The 15,877-nt window shown below is 34.6% G+C and overlaps 1 protein-coding gene across 2 annotated transcripts in view; it reads left to right on the forward strand.

Moving 5' to 3' along the window:
- Positions 1 to 15,877, forward strand: part of PDS5A (PDS5 cohesin associated factor A) — a 78,165-nt gene that overhangs the window by 36,528 nt on the left and 25,760 nt on the right. For both annotated transcript variants that reach the window (XM_039698909.1, XM_039698910.1), the window contains exons 8-16: positions 402 to 542; positions 1,615 to 1,730; positions 2,495 to 2,589; positions 3,495 to 3,640; positions 9,777 to 9,928; positions 13,182 to 13,295; positions 13,932 to 14,013; positions 14,721 to 14,769; positions 14,899 to 15,038. In XM_039698909.1, the coding sequence (XP_039554843.1) occupies positions 402 to 542; positions 1,615 to 1,730; positions 2,495 to 2,589; positions 3,495 to 3,640; positions 9,777 to 9,928; positions 13,182 to 13,295; positions 13,932 to 14,013; positions 14,721 to 14,769; positions 14,899 to 15,038 (1,035 nt within the window). The remainder of the gene's footprint in view (positions 1 to 401; positions 543 to 1,614; positions 1,731 to 2,494; positions 2,590 to 3,494; positions 3,641 to 9,776; positions 9,929 to 13,181; positions 13,296 to 13,931; positions 14,014 to 14,720; positions 14,770 to 14,898; positions 15,039 to 15,877) is intronic.

Here is a 15,877-nt window from a genome sequence, read left to right on the forward strand (position 1 = left end):
ATTTGATGATCTTCAGTTGGATTGAGTTTCAATTATAAGAAAAATTTTTAAAAGTACTAATTTTTTTGGTCAGTGTTCTGCTGGATGAATATGCATTTTAAGTTAGCAATTCTTTTGTTACATGTTAATTTTGCTTGGGAGATAGTTACTGAGATTTGAAATTATCAAATTGTCATGTATTAAACTGTCTTGATAGAAATAATAAAACTCAGCTGGGAAGGATGTTTGTAATTTGCTTGAGCCAAAATTGTAAGGGTGAAATGCTTTGATGTAATGAAGAAATTGTGCTTTGAATGCCTTCCATTGGTATAAAACCATTAATGATACTGCGTTAAAAGAATTTTTTAAAATGTTTGCATTAATGAAGGAAAATATACTACATAATATTGTTTGTGTTTTAGTTTTTTAACCAGGTTCTGGTACTGGGAAAGTCTTCAGTAAGTGACTTATCAGAACATGTGTTTGATTTGATACAAGAGCTTTTTGCCATAGATCCTCACTTACTGCTGTCTGTCATGCCACAACTGGAATTCAAGCTGAAGGTGGGTTACAGTGTAGCTTTGGACAATCAGTAACATTTTTGTTAAATGTTTTGTTAAAAATTTTTGTTTATTTTTTTTTATTAAGAGTGCATAACTGTAGATTTCATAAGTGTTCTACTAGAGGAATAAAAATTCTGTATTTATTGCTTTATTTTGAAGGTAAATATAATATTGAAGAAAGGATATTGGAAATTAGTATGCAATTATGTGCTTATTGTGCTTGGAAACATGTATTATGCACACAAAATATATATAATCATTGTAATGATAAATTAATGCAGTCTAATGCAAAAGCTTTATGTACTTCATCTTTGGATTACACCCAAAATTTATAAAGCAATTAGGCTGTGGTTGGCTTGTCTTATGAAATGCAAATGTGTTAGTTTCAGTATTGATTTGCAGAATTTTCTTTTATAAAATAATGCTTTAATAATAGGGAAATATTTCCTAATATTTTATCAGATTTGTTATTGTCAGCAATAAGTTAGCTGACTGATTTGAATCCTTGAAAGTAGTTAATTTTCCCTGATTTGGAAGTCTGTGGGGATTTTAATTAAAAAGCTGTTTGTCTTTCCTAAGATTGTAAGTGGACAAGAGAAATAATTTCGCATGTGTGGATGTACATGTAGGCTATGGTTGCAACAAACAAAAGTAATCAAGAAATAGGTATTTGATGAAATGACATGTGGCTTTCATTAGTGCACATGTGTTTATTACATCTGAATTGGTGTCTTTTCCACACACATAAAATAGTCTTAAAAACATTTTAAAACAAATCATTAGTTGTTTATATTGTCAAATATATATTGGAGTACTGTGTATGGGTTTTTATTGCTGAAAAAGAGGGTCATTTGAAAGCACATCCATCTATTCAGTGTCTGTAATACATTAGCTTAATAGGTATTTGTATATTTTGCCTCGTATGAATGCTATAAGATGGTTAAAGAGAATGAGGATTATCAGAAATACTTTCAAACTCAGTTTTTCATCTAACTGTTCAAAAAAGCAGAATATTACTACAAAGGTATTACAGACAATATTTACAGTTGCTTTTTCATGTTTTGATTTTTAGAGTAATGATGGAGAAGAGCGTTTGGCTGTTGTTCGACTTCTGGCTAAACTCTTTGGCTCCAAAGATTCTGATCTGGCCACACAAAATCGACCTCTTTGGCAGTGCTTTCTTGGGCGGTAAGAGGAATGGGATAGAATTCTGAATTTCTGGTTTTTTTCTCTTTTCTTACAGTATTGCATTTTTCATTGCCTTTTTAGAGGATGTAACTGTTTGTATTTGAACGAGTTCCTTATTAAATTGTCAAAGCAGAAGACTGCATAGGGTTATATTTTAGAAGGAAGCTTGAAAGACTGGTGCTCTATTGCTATCAGCTGTGGCCATATAAGTTAGACAGCACATTATATGCATAGCAGAATTTACACAGTAGCTATGCCAGCATTGTCTGAAACTTCATACTGTTCAGCCTTATCTGCAACTCTGTTTTGCTTGGCATTTACCTTTCTGAGTGAAGAGATACTTCCTTTAATATAAAAGTAGAAGTTCATAATTTTTAAAAAAGATAATATTTTTAAATAGTTCCTGTTGATGCCAGTTTACATTTCTATAATTTTGTGTATGTTTGTGTAGACACACACAATTTACATTCTATGGAGAACTGTGTTCAGAAGTCAGTGGGCAAAATCTGTTGGGTCAACATTTTATCCACGTACACTATATTAATTCTTTAATTTCAGTCCTGACTGAATTTCACAAGAAATAAATATTTATATGAGGTACATTATGAAGATAAATTCAAAACATATAAATTCTCTACTTTTGCCATATAAAAGTATTCTAATAGTTAACAGAACATACTATCAACACATGTTACTACATAGAGAATAATACTGATTTGCAAAGCTAATTAAAAATTAACATTCATTATCTTCTATCCCTCCAGGTTCAATGATATCCATGTCCCTGTGAGATTAGAGAGTGTGAAATTCGCCAGTCATTGTTTAATGAACCATCCAGACTTAGCAAAAGACCTCACTGGTGAGATGCTCATAAAGGAGTTTAGAATAACCCACAAAATGAGCAAGGAACTGTGTAACTATTTTTGTATATAGCAGTGTAGTTCTGAAATGTACCAAGTCCAATGGTGCTTGATAAGGGATGGAAGCATCTGCTGAGTAAATGATTTCTGTTCAAGATGAGTGCTAGTTATGTGAAGTGAGTGAAGATGAGTTAGAAAGAGGAGGAGTGTGTGGTTTTGTGTGGACTTTGTTCAGACTGAGTCATTAAGAAGCTATCCATTGCAGAATGAATTTTAAAGTCATTTCAAGTTCTAAAGAAATTTTGGGTGAGGCAAAGCAAATATTGGTGCAACATCCTGACTTATTTTCAAAACCAGTAACAGAGTTCCTCACTACCCTGTTCCACTGAGCTCAGAAAATGCCTTTTTGCTGATCTAAATGATGAAGTTTCTTCTTTCTCTACAGTATCATTTTAACTGTGAGAAGATTTTCAGGCTTAACTGAAAATACTTTGGTTTTTTGATGCAAGCTATTCTACAACAACTGTCAATATTTCTGATTTTTTATTTACATTTTTCACTCTCTGGGAATGAGAGTTTCTTCTCTTTTTGTTTCTTCTTATTCCCTCACCCCCCTTTACTTACAGTATATTTTAGTCAGCTTTATTTGACTTTATTGCTTCTTGTAAATCATAAAAGCTATCACTCCTGTATTCTTCTGATATTTACAGTTATCTAATTGTTTTATAAAGCTTTAACATAGAAAACATTGCAACAGATGTTTCCTGTGGGTAACTCTATATTTAATAGATTACATGGTTGTGATATGTGACTGACATTTAATTGATTGAACATTAGTAATAAATCAGAATACATTACACCTACGTAAAAAAGCCAAGCTTCTCATTGTTGCTGCTCATGACAGACTATTTGAAGGTGAGATCACACGACCCAGAAGAAGCCATTCGACATGATGTTATTGTTACAATTATCACTGCGGGCAAGAGGGATCTGTCTTTAGTCAATGACCAGCTGCTTGGCTTTGTGAGGGAAAGAACGCTGGACAAACGGGTAAGTGTTCATATTGTGTTTTCAGCAGTCACCTGCTTCTAATATACTTCACTAAAAGTAAAATGAAAAAACCTGAAGCCACAGAATCAGAGAATCTTTGGAATTAACTATTAACGAGAATACTGACGGGAAGAAAGTTATTTTCTTACGAGAACATCTTAATGGAAATTCCATATTATGGTGGCATCAGTCAAGTGTTGTGAGGCAAATAGGGTCATTGACTTGTGATAAACACAGTTACATTATAAGAACATAAGAATGGTCACACATGTTTAAGCCAAAGGTCACTATAACCCATTATAATTCTTACAGTCATCAGTTTTGGCTTCCAACAATTTGTGATTTAAGGATTTCTTAAGTCTGCTGTCCTATGCTCATAATAACTTTCAACGGAACTTTATTCCATGTATTTATCAAGTCCTTTCTTGAATTTATTTGTAATTTATAAGCCTCCATGGCATATGCATCAGTAAATTAAAGTTTAATGCATATTTGGGAAAAATAACTTCAGTTGTTTGCTTCTAATTTGTCTGATAATTTGGCTGGGTATCTCATAGATCTTGGATTATATAAAATAATGAATTTTCTTTGACTCCTTTATATTCAATAAATATAAATACCATATCTTCTCCAATTCTTGGTTTTATATTCTAAAGAATTACCTGATTAACTTCCACACAAATTGATTGTTACATACTGCTGATCATTCTGGTCTGGATGTTGGAACTAAGGTGACCAGATTTAAGAGCATTGTGCCACTCACCAGAACATCTGAGTTTGAATGACATTCAGAGTTTGAGCTATTACATGATGACTTTTTTCTTATTCTGAAACGTTCTGTCTGTCTCTTCTGTTATTTCTGAGCACTGAGCTGGCAGAGAAAACATTCATGTTAAAATCAGTGTTTTTCTTGAATAAATTTAGGTGGTATACTGCCAAATACTGTACATGCAGTGTTAATGCTGGTGGGAAAACCTCTCCTTAATCTGAATTTCTTCCATTTCATATCATAACAATTCAGTAGCATGGCACTTTTCTGCAATTCTTAATTATAATGTTGCATCTAATTACCTCAGTAAATTTTCTACACACTGTTCAGTTTATTTTGTAATAATTTTTCATACATTATATGTCAGAGATTCCTTTCTGACTTCATCTACAGGTTTATTTTGTTCCTTTAATTGTGAAAATCAGTAATTTATTTCCAGCCATTTCCCCCTATGTTTTAGTTAATAATTAATTCACAACAAAATTTTTATTTTAAGGTCCTCTGGTATGAGACTTTGTTGGAAGTTTTTTGGGATCCTAATGCATTTTACTGATGGACTTCTGGGTCTGCTAGAAGTTATATTTTCTTAGATAAAACTTCCCATTATGTAAAGTTCTTAGACACATTTCTGTCACTTATTTTTCAGTAGTGTCATCTCTTTGTTGTCGTTACTGTTCTATTTCAACCTGTTTGCTCATTCCAAATCAGGTGATCTTATGAGTGGCACATTTTTCCTCTTTAGACCCTTTGGTTTCTTTCACATTTGCTGTCTTCAGTCTGCTTATGGACAGATTGCAGTAATAGAATAATTAGTATTTGGTATATAATGTCTAAATTTTTGTAAAAGTCATAGATGGGTTGCCACCTTTTGTAATTAAGATTACAAAATCTTAATAATTTTCTTCCTGCTTGCTTCACTAATTTTTTTGTTTTAATGTATCTTAATGATGCTTTAAGAAACCTCTTCAGACCTCTCTCCTGGAATAAATCTGTCTCTCAGCCATTCAGAAAGGGTCTGAAAGGCTTCCTGCTTCTGCAATCTTTGGTGAAGATGTTTAGTTAGTATGCTTTTAATAACTTTATTTTGAAGCTATTGCCCATGCTTCATCAAGGATTTACTTTCAATTTTCCAGAGTTTATACTGTTTCCTGTTTACAGTTTTTTGGATATGGCTCCATGCTCTTTGGAGAGTGATGCCTAATAGCAGACATGTCTGTGCAATGTAGCCATGCTGATGTTTTTTCCCCTTTTTATTGTTCTTATTTGATAGGCTGTAGAAAGGATGCCCCCTATGTAATTCTAGCTTTTTTTAAAAAATTTTTTTAAATTTTTTTTTTCCTTTTAAGTGAGAATGTTACTATAATTGATTTTGGAAATGATGTCATCTTTACACAGAGAAATACTGATTTGGAGTATGTTCACTGTGATAAAGCAGCCCTTCAATTAGTTGTACTTGCAGCTTGACATTGCATGTTTCTCAGAAGTGATCAAGATCACCTTCCTTCTTTTTCAGTCACTTTTTCACTTTTTTCAAACATATCCAAAAGTTCATTTATGAGATCTAAAACCTTTTAGTATGGCCACCACTTCCCACTGGGACTTTCTACCTAGTGAGAAGGGGATGATTGTTACTGTGTCTTCACCAGTGTCTCTGTCTGTTTTCCTTTAGCATGCTGCTGTCAGTAAGAGGCAGTCAGCTATTACTGCATAGCTGTAATACTGATTTCTACAGAGCTAGGTCTTTCTTTGTGTGGCTTTAAATCAGTGTGGTGGCATGCAATGTTCCTTATCTGTAGACTAAGTCTTTTCACACCAACAGTTGTAGTTGCATTTCAAGGTTAGGTGCTTTTTCAGGTGATCAGTGAAGAATTACTTTGTCTGTACATGATGTTTCTCTTATAAAAATCTCTGGAGAGAGCTTTAATGAAAGTATATCCTGAGGGGAAGATAAAATTGAGCACTGACTAGAAATTACTACAACAAATACTTAGCATTTGAAGTAGACCTTAGTGATACAGGATGTGTTAGTAAATATGGTTACTTCTATAAAATGAAGATCAAGGACTTGTAAACTTTCATCTGGTTTTTTTAAAATTATTTTTAGGATTTTTCTCCAGTTTGGGAGAGGAGCATTGATAATGTCCATGTAACTATCTTTATGTTTTCTGTGTATGATTTTCTCAATTCCAGGCTGAGTGCCCTATAGCTATTTTAATAACTTCTTTTCTTTAAAAGAGGTCTGTATTTTGCTGGCTGCATTTACCCTTTGTAGCTGGGCTTCTGTTGGACACATCTACTGTAAACCATCTAAATGATGGTTCATCAGTTTGACTTCATCTTTTTAGGTCTGCAGTCATCTGTCAAATGAGTATTGCTATTTCTATGAAAAGAATGCTTGTCCAACAGGCTGAAGTAAAGTGCCAACCTGTCATTTCAGTTTTGCCTCTTATCTTTATAAAGCAGGGAAAAAAAATTAAGTCATGCTAATTGGTATGCCATTTAAGTGATTTGGTTTTTTCCTCCTGACCATATTCTAATTGACACAGTATTGATAGTCTAAACACTTTCTAGAGTGAAAGTTTCTGGCTAAAAGACACTTTAATTTTTTAAAGGAATGTCCTTAGCTGATTTGATCTATATAGACATTTGAATGATGATTGTAACTATTTGAAAAACAACAACAATTAAAAAAAACCAACCAAAAAAAAAAAAAAAAAAAAAAACCAACAAAAAAAAAAAAAAAAAAAAAAACCAACAAAAAAAAAAAAAAAAAAAAAAACCAACAAAAAAAAAAAAAAAAAAAAAAACAACAAAAAAAACCCACTTGCACTAGTTTTCAAATTCATTTTTATTGCTCCACATGGAAAAGTAACACTGGTAACATGCTTCCTCAAAACTGAAATCTAGTCTTTGGTGATAATTGTTCTTAAGAAAGCTCCATTGGAACACTGTTTCAGAGGCTTTTCCAGCATCTTCACTTCTCAGAATAATTAGGAGACATTTTAAAAACAAATAACAAAAATACTCTGGTCCATAATACTGGAATAATCTTAAGAACCTGACAAGTTAAGAGAGTTTTGACAGCTGACTTCTTTGGCATTTCTTCCAACAGTCTTTATGCAGTAGAGACTCAGGCCCTTCATAAGAACTGACTTGCACATCATCAGCTTTAAGTCAAAAGCTCTAGAGTGAGGAGCCATAGAATCATACACCTCTTTTTGGTTCCTCTTTATGCATTTTTCTGCATGTGCGTTAGTTTTAACTGTACTGAAAACCATTGTGGCTTTTTCCAGATGGAGGGGAACTATTCTGTTTATTAAAGTTATTCTAATGAGTAAGGGATTGTGTTGAACTTTCAGTAGCAATTTTTTTTCAATACTCAGCCCAACAGTCTTCAGTGGAGAAATTTAATTATGTTGGTCAACCAAGGAAGCTAAGATTATCAAAATTCTTCTGTTAATTAAATCAGGGTAGTAATTCTGTTCGCTGTGATTATGTATTCTGCCTTTGAAACTGATTATTACATTCCTCTTTAGGTTTATTTGCTGTTTCAGCTTTAATTTCCAGAAGTGTCTTATTCTTTTTTTTCCCCTACATTTGCCACCTATTCAATGACTTGCTTCCATGGTGTTCCAAACATTCTCTAAGTGGTTTAGTCCAGTGTCTCCTATTGTCAGTCTGCAGCTGCCTTTCTGAATGCTCTGAAATCTACTCTACAGCAATTTCACTAATCAGAATTCTGTTGGCAATCCAAACCTCCTTTCTTTTGTAACCTGTTATTACTCCTTCATTTTAAACTTAAATTTTCTGGAATAATTTCTAGAAATCATTTTTTGTTTTCTTCTGACAAGTTTTGCCATCCTTCCTGTCTCATATAGGAGATCTGATGAAGCTATCACCTGCAGGGTGTATCTGAATGCAGAAAAATATGAATGCTTTTCTGAAAATGTTTTCTCTTTCAGGCCTTTATTTTCTTTAAAATGTGCTTTAGATCGTAACAGGAGTGAACAAATTCCTGCAAAAGAGTTAAACAATAACATCTGTTTATAGCTAAAGTTTTTCTCTTTTGTGAAAACTAATTACTGTGTTGTGTTCTGGCAAAATCATTACTATCTTGACTCATCTGTCACAGTTTTAATACTTAAGAAATATGTAACAAAATACAAGTTTATTCTTTCCATCTTATTGTTACAACCTGCTCCAACAGCTAGTGGTGTCTTGTGGTGACATGAGCCATATTATCTTGAAGATTTGTGTTTTCTTTGCCCTTCAAGAGAAGGAAATCATTCAGTAAAACTATTAAGAAGTTAAATGTGCAGTACCTCAGTGGTATTGAGTCAAGCCTTCAGTTTAACAAGACTGAGGAAGTTACAGTGTGAATAATAGTATCTACATTTATGCTTGGTAGGCTGAAATGATCTGAGTGTTGCTAGTCCTTTGGAGTTCAAGGCCAAAAGTGATACCTAGTGTGTTCTGAAAGACATTATCTCTTTCAGTTCAAATTTAATGCATTTCTTCTAAATTATGTGGGGAAAAAAGTGTTTTCTGAGGTTTACTGTGTAAATCATTCAGCATGAGACACTATGCTGCCTAAAATAATCCTGAAGTTAGTTTTGGTATGATTCCTCATACAAATCAGCACAGGATGGCTTATGGGTCTCGTCTGTTAAATTGTTTAATAATGGAACATTTGTTATTTACTTGAGAGGATAAAGTATGACCACCAAAAGCAAGATGGAGAACCCATGAACTCCTCCTGTAGCTCTTGTACTCTGTTTTTTTTTTTCCTTAATCCCTGTAGTCTTAGAACAATTGCCTCAAGGCTTCAGCAAAATGGGCCTCTCCCACTGTCCTGGAAGGTGGCCTAAGAGTTTAAGCCTAGCAGGTTTGGCTTGGCCTAGGCTCCAGATCTCCCATGTCTAGGCAAGGGTGCTGTAAGATGGTGCAAGGCAATGGGAAGAAAGTCTGCCACTTCAGGTGCCTGTCTCTGAATAGATAAGCCTTCCAAATCCTGACTCAGTAAGACACTTATTCAGGCATACATGTTAAGCTGTACTTAACTTCTTTTCTGGTGGCTAGCTCTCAGATTTTTTACGCTCAGCACAGAGAAGTACTGGAGTCCTGGGTACTGACCATATTTAATCTGCATGGTACTGGCAAGAAAACCCTTACACAGGCTTTGCAAGTTTTCATCTAGAGGCTTCAAACAGCATTTTTCAGCTTTTGAAGTGTCTGAATATAGGACATCAGAAAGTGGCTATTTTGTCTTTCATGCTTCTACATCTTTACTGTATTTTGTATGTTTTATTTATTTATTTATTTACAAAAAACAATTCCCCAACTTCTTTTCATTTCTTCCCTCTCAAGTGGCGAGTAAGAAAAGAAGCTATGATGGGTCTTGCCCAGCTGTACAAGAAGTATTGTCTTCATGCTGAGGCTGGAAAAGATGCTGCAGAGAAAGTGAGCTGGATAAAGGATAAACTTTTGCACATATATTATCAAAATAGCATTGATGACAAGTGAGTCCATCTAAGTCTTCCTAATTTTAATTGTATAGTGATAAGAGATACTCTGAAAATATGTTCTTATCCTGTGGAATTAAATTCTTTATTTACAGATTGATGTATGGTATATTTAATCATTAAGGCATGTTATGCACATATTCAGAATTGTTGTATTATCTGTTCATGGATTCATTTTCATATACTGATGGAACTAGATCTATGATGATAGCAGATTTTCATTAACTGATTACTGTGTAGAAAAAAAAAAGTTAAATCTGGCATTTACTGTGCCAGCTGTGGTTTGCCTTACTACTTTCCAGAGGCCAGGCTGTTAAAATCCATCCTCTGTGTTCTGTGTGTCCACACCACACTACATGCACAGATCTCTCCTTTTGGTATATGGACCTTTAGGTAGACCAAAAACTGAAGAAACATCAGGTGTGCTTTCACATTTGATTTGTCTGTGTTCTGTCGTACATGCACAGATCTCTCCTTCTGGTATATGGACCTTTAGCTTTTGGTAGACCAAAAGCTGAAGAAACATCAGGGGTGCTTTCACATTTGATTTGTCTGTGTTCTGTCACTCAGTCCCTTTGATTTTTTGAAATATCATTTTGGTGTTGAAAAAAGTATTTTGGCCAAGGTTTTGGAAGATTATTCATAGTCTTTCAGGAAGGGAGAAGCTGTGGTATCACACAAAGGCAGAATTTCAGCCTAGATTTTTAGTAGGATAGACTCAGAAAATTCTTTACAGCCTTGCTTATGCAGCCTGCTACTTCAGCATGTTTTGTTGCCTTGGTGACTAGTCTGAATGGGCCAATAGCCTCCTTCAGGTGCCATTTATGATACTAAATTTTTAAGCACTGCAGTGGTGAAGGTTCTCGCTTTGTTCATCTGGCTGATTGTAAGTGGGCCATAGTTGCATATTTGATTAGTTGGCTCCTTTTTTGAAAATCAGGAAGTCTTCACATAGTTTATACGAAGCTAATTCAGCATATACATGAAAATATACTTTAGTTTGCATTGAGAGGTTTCTGGTTTTTCTGCCATGTTTACATCTCATTTTCAGTACACAGGTTTGATAGTGGACAGAGAATGAATCAGTTGTATAGTGAATGGGGCAGATGTTTTCTGTATTTCTGCTCAAGCAAAAGCAGAACACTGATGGAAATGAGGCAGGGAATTTTAAGGGAAGAGTGTGTCACCAAAGCTGAGTTTCTTTCTCTGACATGATTTCGGAAAGCCTGATTACACTATTCAAACTAGCTTTTTCATGAAGAGGCATGGATTATATCCTGTTTGTTTTCTGTGTGTCCACACAGAAAGATCAGTGGCTTCATTTTTAATGTTCTTCTAGGTCAGTGTGGTACTCTAAATTTTAATTCAAATGCTACTAGTCTTCAAGGCTGACAATTAAATTTTTGCTCAGTGACACCACGGGGTTGGTTTCCTGATCTCAGTGGAGGGATGTGTTTGTGCTATTGTCAGGATTTTAGAGATTTAGCACCTGAAGAGATGTAGAAATGCTATGATCTTTTAAGACAGAGTCTGTTCAATCCTTTAAACACATAAGCAAGGATGGGCCAAAATTAGCCGGCTCTGCCCTATTTTCCTTCAGTAATGCTGCAAGGAGGATAAAAAGTAGCAGTGGACAGCTCTGAGCCTTGGAGTATTTTCTGCAGTGTGCATGGAATAACACTGTTTCTTTCAGGAGATAGCAGTGCAATATCACACAGACTTCAAGCATGAAATGGAATAGAACAGATTTTTTTTTTTCCACACATTGATATCTTGGTCACTTGATAATGTTTTTTTGTTGCTTGGCTGTTGATGTACACATCTGCTCAAGACTGAAAACTTCTGACCACAAGAGCTGCCTCTGAGCTTCTTTGTTTTACAATAAATACATAGGGAATGGAGTGAAACAACCAGATCTGAAACAGTGCCCTGTTACCAGCTGTTGTTATCCTAGCCAGTCACTTTCTTCACAGGAGAGAAGTGTGTCTTGCATTGTTCCCACTTTGTAAATCTTGACCCTGACCAACAGGGACCAGGGAAGGGATGATGCAGTTGTTCCATTTGTATTGATTGCTTTTCTAGAACATGTATCTATAGAGACATGGACTAGAGCAATGTTCATAAATTGGTAAGAGCTCTGATGCCTCCAATCTCCTAGTGTATTAAACAGATGGAGTCCCTTGGGCTCTGAAGATCCTGTTCCCCAAACAATTTAGTTCTTGGAGTCATCAGTAGGAAAGTGTACATTTAAAGAGACAAAGCTAAATTTTCTTTAATACTGATGGGCTGTAGCCATACTCATGGTCATCCTTTTATTCCTGTGTCTTGCCCTCATGTTTCTTGGAATTTTTTTTCAACAAAAATAAGCTGTATAAGCTGAAATAACTTGTGTTTGATCTGTGCTGCTGTGGTCTCTGTACAAGACACTCAGAGTTCTTGCTAGTACCAGTGCACTGGTACCTAGTGAAAAAGTCTTAAAACTCAAACACACACAGTAGTTGTCAATAAATATCAAATTGTATTGCTGAACATTGTGCACAGCTTTCATTCAAATGTAAATTCAATTCATACTAATGTTCTTTTATTGTGGGGGCTATAATTAGATTAACTATTCACTTGTAGTTCAAAATTGGTATTTAATGTAAAACTTCAAATGTGAATTTTAAAAAGATAATTGGAGATTGTTTTTGCTGGTTTGGTTTGTTCTCAGTTTGCCTTTTGCCCCTTTATTTGTATATGTTTTGGTGTTCCTTCATCTCCACTTTTTTAATGCTGATTTTTAGTTTCTGTATTAGAATGAGTAGATTCCCAAGTACTACAGTTCAATTTTAACCACTCTTTCAAGGATACTAAAAAATTTTACTTTTCCTCCCCTTTCAGTTATATTCTTGCATTCTTTCTCCTTTATTTGAGCTTTTTACTGTCAGTGTTCCTTCAGTGTATTGGAATAAACAAAGGGAGATTCTCAAATCTTAAAGACGAGAATTTGGATGGTGACAGATTATTCCCTCTTAGAGGTGAAAGTGAAAGAACGTGGAAAAGCTCTCAAGAAGCAGTTCTTGCTAGTTTTTCTGTCAGTAGTGGAAAGAGTCTTTACAGCTGAGAAAAAGGCCACTACTTTTTGTCTTTTTTGTTGAAAAATCTGGTTTTAATGACTTCCACTCTTTCTTGTTTTTTCAGCTTGTCTGGAAGGTATTGTTTGGCATGTACAGTAGTGATTTCTCTTCTTTATTTTCTTCTTTTCCTGCAGATTACTGGTAGAGAAAATCTTTGCTCAGTACCTTGTTCCACACAATTTGGAAACAGAAGAGCGAATGAAGTGCTTGTATTATTTGTATGCTAGCTTGGATCCAAATGCTGTCAAGTAAGTATAGTTTGTATTCAACAAATACTTGCTTTCTTAGGCTTTTCTAACATCTGTTGTCTTACTTTTTATGTAATAAAAATACAGCTAATGGATGCTTAGCATTATTTGCAAGTAGCATAGTATTTGAAAACATTTCCCTTTTATATACAAACCCTACATGTCCATTGGACAAGAGGATCCCGTGATATTTGAGAAGAGTGGGTTTGTCCCTTCATTTTCTTGCAGACTTAAAAGTGTGCAAGTGATGACTTCCAGGTTTGCTCTCTATTAGGATCCATGATGAAGGTGTGTGACTGAATTCTGGTGGATGGTGGACTGTTTTTTATTTGGGTGGTTGTAAGAAATACTACAGGTGTCCTGCATATGTTAAATTGTTAAATTATTCCTAGAAGAATAAGAGAGATGATTCTCTGTAAAAAGAGAAAATCAGTTCCACCTTGTTTTCAACACTTATGTTTAATATTTGGTAGGTTTTGATTATACCTAACAGGTGTTACACTTGATAAATAAATGCTAAAAAGTAAATTAATTTAATAAATTTATTTTTAATATATTTACAGTCTTGTTTATTAAAACATCCAGCATGTTTTTCTCATGAAGAAGCTTTTCTTTTCTTGTTTATCATTTTTGCAGAGCACTGAATGAGATGTGGAAGTGCCAGAACATGCTAAGGAGTCATGTACGAGAATTGCTGGATTTGCATAAGCAGCCCACTGTACGGTTTTGAAAATATTTGTACTTTATCCAGTGGATCTGTGGGACTGATTTACTGGGGGGGGGTTAATACTGCATTATTGATTACATGTAACTCTGTTATTCATTCATTTCTGTATGTCGGCAACATTCCATTCTCACGAAGTAAAGTTGCTTTCTGTAATGCTTGAAGGTATATGACCTCCTTCTGTTGATCATTCTTTTGTAGTACTGCTCAAGAGCTTTGGAACAAGTTTTAAAAGTTTCAAAGGTTTTTGTTTGCTTTTGATAGACCTTTTTTCTTTCTCACTTTGAGAGATTTTGAAAATTGAATACGTTGTAACATAAAGCAGTGATTTCTTCACTGGTTAGAAAAAAACAATACTAGTAGAAATTTTAAATAGAAGGGCATTACTTTGAGGTTTTCTTGAGAGAGTGGGCTTGTGGGAATTTCCTGTTTTGGTGGGTACTGGGGACTTTTTAATTTTGATCTGTTACGTGAATTAATGAATTTTTGCAGTTCTTTGATGTTACAAGAAGATTTTTCACCTTTCTGTGTGGTAGAAGTTAGTGATAGTTACATTAGTCTAGTATCTATTCTTAAAAACATAAACCATAAGATTCAGGGGTAGAAAGTAGTGCTGCAGAAGACTAACATACCAGCTTAAAGGTGTATTTTATAAAGGAGATATTGCTGATTTGTTTGTCTGTTTTTGCTCTTGTCCTCAGTCAGAAGCAAACAGTGCTGCCATGTTTGGAAAGCTGATGACCATAGCAAGTAAGTGTTAATAACTTTCTGTAAACATTCTATAAACTACTACAGCATTCCTGGAAACTGTATTTCTGTGAATCTTGGCCTGCTGAAGTTGCAAAATCATCTCACGTTAAACCGTTTTTGATCATACAGAAAACCTTCCAGATCCTGGAAAAGCACAAGATTTTGTGAAGAAATTCAATCAGGTTTTGGGTGATGATGAGAAACTTCGGTCCCAGCTTGAGCTGTTAATTAGCCCTACATGTTCTTGTAAACAGGCAGATGTCTGTGTGGTAAGGAAATAGAAAAGCAATCTTCTATACCATAAATATTTGTGCTTAAAACTGCTACCTGGAATTAATGGTGATTAATTAGTTACCTAAATGTGGTTTTTATATGTTTCCAATTCTCAAAAAATGCCTTTTTGATTAACCTGTAGAGATTAGGCAAAAGATAATTACAATCATTATCTTAAGAAAACACTAGCTTTATTCCTTCCTGGGATTATAAGCATCAAGCATAATGCCCAAAGACCAATTTATTTCTTTAAAATACTTTATTTCAAGTACTTGTTTTGTGGTTTAGGGTTCCCAAACGGTCTTCTCACACTGATTCAGCTTTCAAGTTACCAGCAAGTCATCTGTTACCATCTGCATATTACTAATTTATTTTTCATCCTAGAATAGTATTTTGAGATCACTCTTTTTTTTCCCCTCATGTTATTTAACCTCTTTGATGAAAATACACACCTTAATATTAAATTGTACTTTCCCAGAGTACAACCATTACTTTTCCATCTGCCAGCCATCACAGATTTTTTTTTTTAATGGTCTAAGGCAAAATAAGCAGTTTCCTTGACAGGAATTAAAGATCACAAAGAGCATCTACAAACAGACGTAGACTTCTCGGGTTTTGTCTAATGCCTCAGAAATTTTACAGGGAAGGGAGCAGGACAATTTTTTCATTGTTATGAAATCTCAATGTACTGCAGGGTTACCCTCATTTTTCTGGATTACACTTGACAACAGACACACACATTCTGTGCGCTGCACTTCGCTCTTCCTTAAATCTCTTTTGAATCTGGGCTGCAATTCTTAAGAACCCCTGAAGAGCTCTAACTAGAATGATATTT

This window comes from Passer montanus, unplaced genomic scaffold (genome assembly GCF_014805655.1).
Source record: "Passer montanus isolate IOZ18808 unplaced genomic scaffold, ASM1480565v1 scaffold13, whole genome shotgun sequence".
Classification (NCBI taxonomy): domain Eukaryota; kingdom Metazoa; phylum Chordata; class Aves; order Passeriformes; family Passeridae; genus Passer; species Passer montanus.